At 41.7% G+C, this 14,316-nt stretch overlaps 1 protein-coding gene across 1 annotated transcript; it reads right to left on the minus strand.

Annotated features, from left to right (window-relative positions):
- Positions 1-2,448: 2,448 nt before the first annotated feature.
- LOC311119802 (germ cell-specific gene 1-like protein) lies at positions 2,449-10,256 on the minus strand (the record flags this gene model as incomplete). Its single annotated transcript, XM_084194455.1, has 5 exons — positions 2,449-2,743; positions 3,632-3,743; positions 4,443-4,601; positions 7,145-7,192; positions 9,968-10,256. 5 exons carry the CDS (start codon positions 10,254-10,256, stop codon positions 2,449-2,451), a joined length of 903 nt encoding a protein of 300 aa, XP_084050581.1.
- Between the last annotated feature and the right edge of the window lie 4,060 nt (positions 10,257-14,316).

The following is a 14,316-nucleotide window of genomic DNA, read 5'->3' on the forward strand; positions in this document are numbered from 1 at the left end:
GAGGGAAAAAAAGTATTTGATCCCCTGCTGTTTTTGTACGTTTGCCCACTGACAAAGAAATTATCAGTCTATAATTTTAATGGTAGGTTTATTTGAACAGTGAGAGACAGAATAATAACAATAACAAAATCCAGAAAAAATCATGTCAAAAATTGTTATAAATTGATTTGCATTTTAATGAGGGAAATAAGTATTAGACCCCTCTGCAAAACATGACTTACTACTTGGTGGCAAAACCCTTGTTGGCAATCACAGAGGCCAGACGTTTCTTGTAGTTGGCCACCAGGTTTGCACACATCTCAGGAGGGATTTTGTCCCACTCCTCTTTGCAGATCTTCTCCAAGTCATTAAGGTTTCGAGGATGACGTTTGGCAACTCGAACCTTCAGCTCCCTCCACAGATTTTCTATGGGATTAAGGTCTGGAGACTGGCTAGGCCACTCCAGGACCTTAATGTGCTTCTTCTTGAGCCACTCCTTTGTTGCCTTGGCCGAGTGTTTTGGGTCATTGTCATGCTGGAATACCCATCCACGACCCATGGCCCCATCCATCGTCCCTTTGATGCGGTGAAGTTGTCCTGTCCCCTTAGCAGAAAAACACCCCCAAAGCATAATGTTTCCACCTCCATGTTTGACGGTGGGGATGGTGTTCTTGGGGTCATAGGCAGCATTCCTCATCCTCCAAACACAGCGAGTTGAGTTGATGCCAAAGAGCTCCATTTTGGTCTCATCTGACCACAACACTTCACCCAGTTCTCCTCTGAATCATTCAGATGTTCATTGGCAAACTTCAGACGGGCATGTATATGTGCTTTCTTGAGCAGGGGGACCTTGCGGGCGCTGCAGGATTTCAGTACTTCACGGCGTAGTGTTACCAATTGTTTTCTTGGTGACTATGGTCCCAGCTGCCTTGAGATCATTGACAAGATCCTTCCGTGTAGTTCTGGGCTGATTCCTCACCGTTCTCATGATCATTGCAACTCCACGAGGTGAGATCTTGCATGGAACCCCAGGCCGAGGGAGATTGACAGTTATTTTGTGTTTCTTCCATTTGCGAATAATCGCACCAACTGTTGTCACCTTCTCACCAAGCTGCTTGGCGATGGTCTTGTAGCCCATTCCAGCCTTGTGTAGGTCTACAATCTTGTCCCTGACATCCTTGGAGAGCTCTTTGGTCTTGGCCATGGTGGAGAGTTGGAATCTGATTGATTGCTTCTGTGGACAGGTGTCTTTTATACAGGTAACAAACTGAGATTAGGAGCACTCCCTTTAAGAGTGTGCTCCTAATCTCAGTTTGTTACCTGTATAAAAGACACCTGGGAGCCAGAAATCTTTCTGATTGAGAGGGGGTCAAATACTTATTTTCCTCATTAAAATGCAAATCAATTTATAACATTTTTGACATGCGTTTTTCTGGATTTTTTTGTTGTTATTCTGTCTCTCACTGTTCTAATAAACCTACCATTAAAATTATAGACTGATCATGTCTTTGTCAGTGGGCAAACGTACAATATCAGCAGGGGATCAAATACTTTTTTCCCTCACTGTAGCTATATTTTGCAGTCCACATTCTTAAAATACGAGTTAAAAGCCGACTGTCACCCCTGCCTAATTTCAAATTTAATAAGGCTAATAGCATGCAAAAACATAACATAAACAGTCCTATGATGTTCCAGGTAAATCTGAGGGCATTCTAATACAAATCTTGTTTAAAGGGGTAATCTGCAGTTGCGTCATCCATTTTTGGATGTATAAATGAATGATATGTAATCATTAATTCTTGAAGAATATAAATTATAAATGCCTCATGAGCTTAGTTCAACTGTCATACCTCATCAGAACCGAAAATATAAGCTTGTTTTACAAAGTAAATGTAAACAAACACTATATAGCCTCAAAACATGGTTACAACTATCATTTTGATATCATGGATATTCAGTCCTTGCATCCATAGCTCTGTCTATGAATTTGAGAGTGGTAACATTTCTCCAGCTCCATGCCTCAGCTTTTTACCAAAACAGGGGCGGGGAACACACTTTGTTATTGTTTCAACTGCTGATTGCTGCTTTAATAGTTTGGCCTTTTCTGGTTTCTGGGAAATAATCCTTGTGTCAGATCATGTAGTTGTATGATCAGTGTGTACAAGGCTGTCTTTCCATGACTATCAATGCCCAAACTGGGAAGAAGGGAGTGAATTTCCTGGCTCAATTAAGGCAGTGATGAATTCAACCAGATGGAACTGATTCAGTTGCTACAGAATCCCCAATAGACCCAACACAGACAACGGACCACAATTGAACAGCAGTTACTTTTGACACATCCCAGCGGGCAAAACTAGTTAAAATGATGTTGAAATAACATCAGCACAACCAGAAACTGGTTAAGAATGACATAATTGTGACAAAATGTGAACCATTTGTAACCAATTTTTCCCGCTGGGATCCCTCCCTTCAGCACTGGTCTTCCCCCAGAGTGTCTGGTACCTCACTCAGGTCTAACGACGCTGCCGGTATGTGTGTCATAATACCAGTGCTATACGGCGTCTGTGTGTACACCTCCACAGTTTGGGAGATGGAGTGTAGGGAGTGATCGCGGTAGTATCCCAACGTCTCCCGCGCCTGCTCCTTGCGGATGCTCTGCTCGAAGGTCTTGCGTTTGTGTCGGAACTCGATGACAGTCTTGGTGTAGGAGTTGAGGGTAGTGACTGATGCACCCATGCAGCAGGTGAAGGATGCCCAGGCCATGCTGGAAAACAGGAAATGGAAAAGATGGAAGAGATAGAGGAGAGGAAAATGATGGGGACATAGAGAGGAAAAAGCAAGGAAGAGTCAATTAAAGGTGCAATCTGCATATTTAGGCCTATCGTTGTTCATGGTCAGTTCATAGGGCAGCTGTTTGAATGAAAAACAAATGACAAATGACTTTAATACAAACAAATGGCTTAAAACAAACAAATGGCTTTAAAAGCTAAGAAATGTTAAATATCAAAGTTATCAATCACTTGACAACAGCTCAAGTAATTCAGACAAATATTACACAAAGAAATAGGATGTTTTGATGAAACAGTGCAAAATACTGCGGAAAACATATAATCATTTTGAGTTTGGGGATTTTTGGCATACTTTTTGTAAATATGATTATTCCCATGTAAAAAATGGAAGGATCATAGCTTTGCATGATTACTGTCAATCTGTCAATCCCAATAGGGTAGTATGTCAGTATGGATACATCCCAATGTAATAGGCGACTACTGTACAGTAGTCTATACATTGTAGCTCCCATATTCATTCACTGCACATGTTATAATCCAGAGCTATGTCACAATGGTCAAGATGTTCTGCCTGGAAGATTAACATTCTGAACATACAATGTACATATGTCTATGTGGGCTACACTTCACCCTTGATCCCCTTATGCAATTTTCCAATCGCATCTACCATATATATATTGGGGCTTTGGGACACCAAAGCCTAATCCGCCTGGTAACATGAGAGCTTTGGGGTTTTCATTATTGACGCTACGTAGGGAGACACAGAATTTCACTACACCCGCAATAACATCTGCTAAATATGTGTATGTGACCAATACAAATGGATTTGATTTGAATTGCGTGTTTGTGTGTGTGTACCCTACCAGAAGGACCATCCATAGTCCCAGTTATAGGGCCTCCAGTCTGCAGGGCCCAGGGTGACTGTCACCTGAAACACCTGTGTGTACATCATGTGGGCCACCATACCCAGGAGACCTGGAAATACACAGATACCGGAATACATTTAGATGTTTAGTGTACATGTAGGCGCGCACACACATACACTTACACATACATGCATACACATACACATGTACGTGAACACACACACATACACGCATGTACACAGGCATACAGACACACACACACTTGCTTACGCACGGGCACACACACACATGCCAGGAACTTGTGACCGCTGTGACGGTGACTTTTCAAAATCCCTCTCTGATAGCTGATGCTTCTACATTCGGAGAGGTTGCAGGTTATTTCCAAGTCAATACGTACAAAATGAACTTCTCTACTTGCTAGCTTCACTTTTCATCATGTTCACCACCTTCTAATACTTTTTCCATGTCTGCTAGTGTCAACAATTGCATAGTACTGTATACAAGTATTTCTGTGTTTGTTTAGTTTGCTCCAAAGATTTCACATAAATAGGGCCAGGAGTTTTCCCCAGACCAGACTCAACAACAGATAGCATTTTTGCCTGGCCATGTGACGTAACATATATCATTCAACAAAAATCAAAATGTGTCATGAACAGAAAGAAATCTGAGCTCTATAGTTGTCAGGAGTTTTTCCTGGTCAGGTCATGTGGTCTGGGAGAACTCCTGGTCCTTACACATGAAACAATAGCCTGGTCCCAGATCTGTTTGTGCTGTCTTGAAGAGGTCGTTTTAAACTGTTCCTCTGTACCTGAGAGGACGGTGAAAACAGCAGCAAAGGCGTTTAGTTTCAGTCCATCTATCATGTTGCTGGTGCTGGAGTGGACCAGTTCTAGACACATAAGGCTGAAGCCCACTATCAACAGGACTATGTACAGCATCTCAGAGACCACCGACAGCCATAGGACACCTGCAACAAACAAGGGTATTGGAAATCAGTGAGCAATTTTTTATAACCATGATATGATGTCGAATTTGAATCGCTGATAGTATTCTCATAATGATATCTCATGGTTGTGGAGAAAAGGGTTGATTTCTTTGATAGTGTATGCTTCACCCATCTGTTTCATTCATAAATCATAGGATTGTATTTGACAGGTGCCTATTTGAAGTACTGTCATGGACACTAAACGTTTTATTCCCCAAAAAGTAATTCCTGATGTCTGACGATTGTGTCCTAACTTAACTCGGGTACAAGTTTGTCTGTTTTAGTTTTTGGTCTCTGCCTATCTTACATCTCTTACATCATTTCTGACATCCATAGTGAGAACAGACCTGTTGATAATATATCTCAGGACCGAAAGGCCACTCAAAACCAATTAATGTAATTCATCTCTGAAGCTAAAAGTATCAGGAATCTTCTCAGGCCTTCCAGCGAGTCAAACCCTCACACTGTCTCGCTACGAGACAGGTTGGAGTCAGACATCTCTTCCTACCTCGCCTGTCTGCTATTAATCCTTCTTGACACTTCATTGCAGGAAGTGAACATTGGCTGGTACCAGTATTTCCCCTGAGACGCTGTCAACGGGATCGGACGGAGGGTCAGGGGCGTTGGCGGGGATGGGGTTGGGGATGGAATGTACCAAGACTGAGACAGTGCCTTGTTTCATAATGGAATTTTGGTGATTTGGTGGTACTTAACTTTGGTGGTACTTAGCTTTGGAGACAGTATGAACACTGTGCAGCGTTCTTATTACTGTAGAAGTATTCTTGTAAATAGAGTATAGCAACAAAGTCGGCTATACAAACAATGCAAAGTACAATTTGCTCATGGATCATTTCACAGCTGTCATCATAACCTTCTCCTTCGACAGAGTGGGTGTGACCATAGCAACCCCACATCCCGTGTCCCTGACAACACAGCGGATGATGCCAAGGTTGTTTGAGAACATAAACCACAGTACGTCTGGAATAGGGATGAGTTTATATTACCTCCTGTACATCAAGGCTGATATAGTCAATACATCAATCAACTATTGTGATGTCAATGTTCAAGTTTAATGAATATGCAAAAAGTATACCAGAGATACAGAACAAGTTGTAATAACTAGTGTAAAACCAAAGCTTATAGATAGATGATCTGATGTAAAAAGCATTTAGTTATAAGTCTCACAGGAGAACTTTCTCAAGAATGTTCATTAAAAACAATCAGTAGAAGCATATGGGTGGATTTTTCATTTTGAAGCTCAATTAAATCTACTCTGCCTTCCTTCCTTCCTTTTTAATATATTAACAAAGAAAGTCACACCAATCATATTGCTCCATGCATTACTTTAATCTGCAACATTGGTAGCAGTTAAATACTTCATATTGTTCTTTATATCCAAATTCAGACACAATTAAAGTTAATCAAATTAAACTTTGATGATGTGGTATGTTCATATTTAATATACATGAGGGGGAAAGGATTGTGTCAAAATGTAATTTCCTCAATTGGAACAACAAAGGCCAACAAAGTAACTAAATATAAGAAGGCAGATAAAACTTGATGCAGCCACTGCACCCTGCAAACATCTCCTGTATGGTGGTGTCATGACAGCCATTGTTATAACATTTGAGCAGCTAAAGACGACATTTGAGTGCAAGATGGCAGTTGAGACAGGATGCAGACCCCTTCATACCGCAAGAGTATAGCTCAACATCCTTTTATACTTTATGCAACCCTGTAGACCAGGGGTCTTCAACCTTTTTTTTGCCCAGGGACCCCCTCCCAGGCAAACCGGCGACCCAGGGAACCCCATCATACGTTAGCAAAAAATGTGCTGTCTTGTCTTATTATTAGGTGAATGATAATGGAAAGGAGAAGTACTCAACATTTTTTTATGAATAGATTTGGTAGATCGTTTTTCATTATTTTGACTAAGAGCAGCTGTTTAGCTGATTAAACAAAGGTTAGCCATGTGTTGGCAAAAGTGAATGTCCAAGTCAAGAATGCTTACCATCAGCCAGCGGCACATGCTGCACTGGTAACCTTTTCCAAAGCCTACATCAGATACTCTGTGAGTGTAATTAGCTCCAAGGAGTGTAATTTGCTCAATATTAGGAGTTGAGAAATAAAGTAGATATGCTCTTCTTTTCTACTGTAGGTATGTTATTGAAAATGAGTTTATTCTGTTATTCATAAAAACATCCTCTTCCCCAGGGGTGGACTGGCCATCTTGCATTTTTGGCAAATGCCAGATGGGCTGGTCCATTTTTTGCCAAGTGGGTCTGTCTAACTTTTTTTTTGCACAATATGATCATTATCTGGCTAATAATGGGGGCCTGAAGAAAAACATGGGCTGGTGTGGGGGCCTCAAGGAAAAAAATGGGCCGGTGTGTTAGAAATGCCAGGGCCGATTTCTGGTCCCAGTCCGCCCCTGCTCTCCCTCTATATGTAATCTTCTTGGTATGGGGGATGTACAGCTCTATAGCAGATATGTTTACCTCCTGATGTATGCAGTGATCACTCACCTCTCTCCGAAGCCGGAGCCAGATCGATAAAGCTCCTGCATTTCTCACCTGGAACGAATGGAGAAAATTTAGTTTCATATCAAGCTGTAATACATCGCATGGGTACTTCAGGGTCACAATTCACTCAGAGTATTCTGTCTAGTTGACTTGATTTTCGTAATTTGTGGAAGTTCAAAAGTTCAAGAAGAGACACATTGCATGCTTGGCATGGAGAAAGGGAAAAGCCCAAAAATGAAAGAAGTAAAATACAAGCAAAGTTCACTGGATTCTAGCCACAAATCATTCAGAGTATCTATTAGCCTACTTGACAGTACGAATAATCTATTTTAGGTGAGGTTCAAAAGTTCAAGAAGAGACACACTGCGAGCTTGGCATGCAATATAGATTAAATAGCCTACAAGCAGCTTCAAGGCACACACAAGTCATTCAGATTATTTAGTCTACTTGATTGTACCCACTGGACAAAAACTGGTTGAATCAACGTTGTTTCCACGTAATTTCAACAACAAAAAAGAAATGTGATGAAGTCATTTCAACAACAAAAAATTAATGTGATGACGTTAAATGTAAAATTGAATCAACGTGGAAAACTGATTGGATTTGCAGAAAGTCATCAATGTAAGGCAATGTAATCTTTTTTTTCACACAACTTTTAACCTAAATCCAATGTCATGGTGAAATGTTTTGTTGATTTCATGGTGAATTCACAGTAGTTGACAACTCAACCAAATGTCAATCAAAACTAGACTTTGAAATGACATCTGTGCCCAGTGGGTATTTAAGAGGAAATGTGTGTTGTTCAAAATAAATAGTGACGTGTGCTTGGCATGAGCAAAGCAAAGAGACAAAACTGCAAATCAAGAGGTCAGAAACAAGCAGAAGATCATGTTCAACATTGAGAGTAGCCTATCTAGTCTAATGCATCGGTAGAAGCTATTTTAGAGGACATTTGGGCGGTTAAAAGTTCAACCATCGCGTGCTTTGCATGAGAAAGGGCACAGCGAGGTCAAGGACAAGAAGCCAGAGTTCACAGAGGTCAATGACTTTACCATCACCACAGAGCTTCCAGTTCAATCCTTCCCAAATGACATCCTTCTGGTACTTCTTCTTCCAGGACATTCCTGGGACCTTCTAGGATCCTATAAGACCTTATGTCACCTGATCAACACTTGATAGCATGATGCACTTATTCATCCACCCATCCCTCCCTCCTTTCCTCCCCTCTTCCAGGCGTGATTTATTATTTCCGTCAGCTGTCTATTGTAGCCGCCCGCCGCGGCTGCTGGATTTGTCGTAAATCTAATGCATAATCAGGTATCAGGAAGATGGTGACAGATGTTTCGAGGAAAAACTCATCAAGGGCCGTTATGTAATCCTTATTAGTTAACTCAAGCTGTGTGTGTGTGTGTGTGTGTGTGTGTGTGTGTGTGTGTGTGTGTGTGTGTGTGTGTGTGTGTGCACGTCTGTGTATGTGTACAGTTCCAGACCTGATGAGACAACATGCTCCAAGTTTTTATTCTTGCATAAACTGTGGTGCTTTCTTTATGTTCTTAATGTCTCTTTAATATGCTATCACCAGACCAGGTCTACTGTATTCAACCAGAAGCTCTGATCCTGATAACTGATGGAGTACCTGGAAGTCAAGACCGATGTTTGGAGATGGGAAAGCTGCCATTTTCCCTGTTTTAAAGGTGGGAATGTTGCAAAGTGTTCTTGATTGAGTCAGACTCAGTGTAACTAATCTAGCTATATAATCTCCTGAGACACCTTTGACTTAATGGTGTTGTCATTCCCATGGTAACCACGCTTACGCACGCATGTCATCGGATCCAGATGTTGCACTTTCACCTTGTGCATTTGTTTAGACTCAAGAGTAAAGCTGTGTGACGTTTTTACTTCTTGTTACAGACATTCAGTTTACCCTATAGACCTGTAGGGAGAGAGACTGCTAGGGTAGACTATTAGTACCCTATAGACCTGTAGGGAGAGAGACTGCTAGGGTAGACTACTAGTACCCTATAGACCTGTAAGAAGAGAGACTGCTAGGGTAGACTACTAGTACCCTATAGACCTGTAAGAAGAGAGACTGCTAAGGTAGACTACTAGTACCCTATAGACCTGTAAGAAGATAGACTGCTAAGGTAGACTACTAGTACCCTATAGACCTGTAAGAAGAGAGACTGCTAAGGTAGACTACTAGTACCCTATAGACCTGTAAGAAGATAGACTGCTAAGGTAGACTACTAGTACCCTATAGACCTGTAAGAAGAGAGACTGCTAAGGTAGACTACTAGTACCCTATAGACCTGTAAGAAGATAGACTGCTAAGGTAGACTACTAGCAGAGCCAGTAGGGACCCTTTCTAAGAGCACTAAGCTCATGTCCCCTAAACTTCTTACCAAGGGGTCACCGTACTGTAACTGGAAACTCCCATCCCATGTTCCAATGATTCTTATGCAGGGATAAACTGCTCTTTAGGCTATCCAATACTTCAGAGTTTAATTGTGTGTGTGTGTGTGTGTGTGTGTGTGTGTGTGTGTGTGTGTGTGTGTGTGTGTGTGTGTGTGTGCATGTGTGTGCAAAAATCTAATCAAGCCTTTATAGACCCTTGTCTATTTCTGAATTTCCAGGGTGTTCTTTTCGAATGGCAAGAATGCCTGTTTAGAAACCGGTATTGATAGAATAGTTTGAACACACACACCTGCAAACCTCCTTCCTATAAATATCCATATAGTTTCAGTCTTTACACTTCAGAGACATCACTATAATTAATTGACAACAATATGCGACAACGTCATTAACAACAACACCTCATCACCTCACCTTCATCATGGATATTCTCCGCACAGGAGAACCAGATCCCGGTGTGGAACTGTCTGAATAGGAAACGGTCGTCCCCCGTTTCCCAACTGTACACCACTACTTTGGGGTCCGTCTCGTTCACTCCATAATCGATGCAGTTGTGCGTGCGGAGTTTAGTGCACTTCGGCTTGGGGACGCGCTGAGTGCCGACGCACCAGTATGTTGTGATGAAAGCAGTTATGGAGAAAAAGAGCGCTAAAAGAATCATACTAACGGACAGCAGTGCCCTGTACTTGCGAGTGGTCTTCATTGTCCATAGGTATCTGAACTTATTAGATAACTCATTCACCATCCATCCAATATGAAACAAAACAGGTAACAAAAAAGCTCCACCGAAAATAAGTTTAAACTGAAGTGCAACATGTCTGCAAAAAACAAAAACATCTTGGCACTCCAAACCGTTGACTTGAAATGACTCTCCCGACCCGATTTGACCAAATGCAAAATCTGAGTTTGAATTCAGCTTTAATCTATCATTATCATCTGTCCGAGTCGTTGGCCATTAAGATCCCTTTCACATGAAGTGCCCCGAAAGGACACTCATCCATTCCCCGAGGGATTGTCACGTTGTCAAAAGATTTGAAGAGCTTGTTCGCACAAAATCTGTGGGATTTGGGTCGGTGATGCTCGCCTTCAATCTGTTCTCTCTCTCTCTCTCTCTCTCTCTCTCTCTCTCTCTCTCTCTCTCTCTCTTTTTTTTTTTCTCTCTCTCAGAGATGATGACATTGCAGTTTATTGATAGCATATTTTATAGTTTGTGTGAACAATAATCAAACCATAGCATCTGACTGGGAATCTGATCAAAAGTATTTCTTATCTTTCAAATACAGTACTTTGACTGAGCCTGTCTGGGTTGGAGTGCCAGATGGGCAGGGTTTTCACGCAGGGTTTTCACTTTTGGGACTATTCCATTGGCAATACCTGAATTATAACATCAATACAACATACAACACAAGCCTACTGTAGCCTACCATAAAGTCTATCTATATAGCCATTATTCAGTGTTACCATAAAGTCTATCACAATGTTCTGCAAAGAGGGCTCTGTTCTAATTGAAGTGCCACAACCACAGCCAATGGGTAATCACTCAAACCTCTCACTCTATCTCCCTTTCCCCCCTGACAGTGTAAAAGCCAACACACTATCACAGTTTATTGTGAAATAGACACAAATTACTTATTGGAAATTCGTGAGGCACATGAAAAAGTCCACTGTGTGTATTACACGATTTTCTTTCTTCATAACGCTTCCTTCCTTCCTTCCTTCCTTCCTTCCTTCCTTCCTTCCTTCCTTCCTTCCTTCCTTCCTTCCTTCCTTCCTTCCTTCCTTCTTCGTGTGCCTATCACAAATTTCCAATAAGTAATTTGTTTTCACAATAATCTGTGATACTGGGTTGGTAAAAACAGTGGCACAGCAGCTCTTCTCATTTTTACTCTTGAGAGATAGCACGCTCACATGAGACACTGATTGGATAAGCTACAACAGATAAAGCCAGGATACTTCACCCAAAATGTGTGTGCTTGTGTGTGACAGAGAGTGTGTGTGTCAGAGAGAGAGAGAGAGAGAGAGAGAGTGTGTGTGTGTGTGTGTGTGTGTGTGTGTGTGTGTGTGTGTGTGTGTGTGTGTGTGTGTGAATGATGTTGGTGGAATTCAACAGTTATTCTGATACATTATGGTGATCACGAAGCAGCACCACTAATGACAGAGGAAGATATCTTGATTGCAGTACTTATGAGGCATTATTTCAAAGTTTCAAAGAGCTTAGCGTGGTATTATAAATAGACTATGTACAGTAGGAAACATGGATTGGGGTTAGGGTGGAGTACACAGGAGGCTGCTGATGGGAGGACAGCTCATAATAATGGCTGGAACGGAGCAAATGGAATGGCATCAAACACCTGGAAACCATCAGTTTAATATAGTTGATACCGTTCCACCCATTCCCCTCCAGCCATTACCATGAGCCCGTCCTCCCCAGTTAAGGTGCCACCAACCTCCTGTGGTGGAGTAAATGTCTAGACAGTCAGTGACAGGTTTGTACGTAGCCTATATTTAGTAGGTAGGTCCTACCTACACCCGCTGGTTCAAAGCGCTCGTCATTCTTTCCATACAGAACTTATTTGGTCAGTATTCCATCACATTAGTGACCCGACTCCCCTTGTATAGGAGGCATCTGTACTCAGTGCAAATAGGCCATTATTGTATAACACATATTACATACATTATGCTTACATAACATGTCTAGGATATACAGTGGGGAAAAAAAGTATTTAGTCAGCCACCAATTGTGCAAGTTCTCCCACTTAAAAAGATGAGAGAGGCCTGTAATTTTCATCATACGTACACGTCAACTATGACAGACAAATTCAGAAAAAAAATCCAGAAGATCACATTGTAGGATTTTTAATGAATTTATTTGCAAATTATGGTGGAAAATAAGTATTTGGTCACCTACAAACAAGCAAGATTTCTGGCTCTCACAGACCTGTAACTTCTTCTTTAAGAGGCTCCTCTGTCCTCTACTCGTTACCTGTATTAATGGCACCTGTTTGAACTTGTTATCAGTATAAAAGACACCTGTCCACAACCTCAAACAGTCACACTCCAAACTCCACTATGGCCAAGACCAAAGAGCTGTCAAAGGACACCAGAAACAAAATTGTAGACCTGCACCAGGCTGGGAAGACTGAATCTGCAATAGGTAAGCAGCTTGGTTTGAAGAAATCAACTGTGGGAGCAATTATTAGGAAATGGAAGACATACAAGACCACTGATAATCTCCCTCGATCTGGGGCTCCACGCAAGATCTCACCCCGTGGGGTCAAAATGATCACAAGAACGGTGAGCAAAAATCCCAGAACCACACGGGGGGACCTAGTGAATGACCTGCAGAGAGCTGGGACCAAAGTAACAAAGCCTACCATCAGTAACACACTACGCCGCCAGGGACTCAAATCCTGCAGTGCCAGACGTGTCCCCCTGCTTAAGCCAGTACATGTCCAGGCCCGTCTGAAGTTTGCTAGAGTGCATTTGGATGATCCAGAAGAGGATTGGGAGAATGTCATATGGTCAGATGAAACCAAAATAGAACTTTTTGGTAAAAACTCAACTCGTCGTGTTTGGAGGACAAAGAATGCTGAGTTGCATCCAAAGAACACCATACCTACTGTGAAGCATGGGGGTGGAAACATCATGCTTTGGGTCTGTTTTTCTGCAAAGGGACCAGGACGACTGATCCGTGTAAAGGAAAGAATGAATGGGGCCATGTATCGTGAGATTTTTAGTGAAAACCTCCTTCCATCAGCAAGGGCATTGAAGATGAAACGTGGCTGGGTCTTTCAGCATGACAATGATCCCAAACACACCGCCCGGGCAACGAAGGAGTGGCTTCGTAAGAAGCATTTCAAGGTCCTGTAGTGGCCTAGCCAGTCTCCAGATCTCAACCCCATAGAAAATCTTTGGAGGGAGTTGAAAGTCTGTGTTGCCCAGCGACAGCCCCAAAACATCACTGCTCTAGAAGAGATCTGCATGGAGGAATGGGCCAAAATACCAGCAACAGTGTGTGAAAACCTTGTGAAGACTTACAGAAAACGTTTGACCTGTGTCATTGCCAACAAAGGGTATATAACAAAGTATTGAGAAGCTTTTGTTATTGACCAAATACTTATTTTCCACCATAATTTGCAAATAAATTCATTAAAAATCCTACAATGTGATTTTCTGGATTTTTTTTCCTCATTTTGTCTGTCATAGTTGACGTGTACCTATGATGCAAATTACAGGCCTCTCTCATCTTTTTAAGTGGGAGAACTTGCACAATTGGTGGCTGACTAAATACTTTTTTTCCCCACTGTACATTGAAATGGCACACGTATGGCCAACTGTATGTGGCAGATAGGACGGATTCACATTTTGATTGCGCTCCCATATACTGCACATATAATAAGACAAAAACACTTTCTTACAGCTATGGCTCTAAGCTTTGATACAAATTGTCAAGAAAGATAGAAATGGTCCACGCACGCACACATAGTTGAATGATAAAACAGGAAATCAAATGTCCTAGACACGCAAATATCAATCATCAACACATGCAAAGCTTAAATATGCTGCAAAATGGATAAATTGATGCAGGGGAGATTCGACAATGAAAAACGATTATTCGGTTGAATAATGCTCAAGCCATGTCAAAAGCTGTCAATCCTGAGACCTCACATTAAATACCCATGCAATTTATAGTCCAACATATGGACACACACACACATACGAGCTTAAAAGGTCGCCGTTATGTTATGCAGGAGTGTCTATAT

Source organism: Coregonus lavaretus (genome assembly GCF_964263955.1).
Source record: "Coregonus lavaretus genome assembly, contig: HAP1_SCAFFOLD_580, whole genome shotgun sequence".
Taxonomy (NCBI): Eukaryota; Metazoa; Chordata; class Actinopteri; order Salmoniformes; family Salmonidae; genus Coregonus; species Coregonus lavaretus.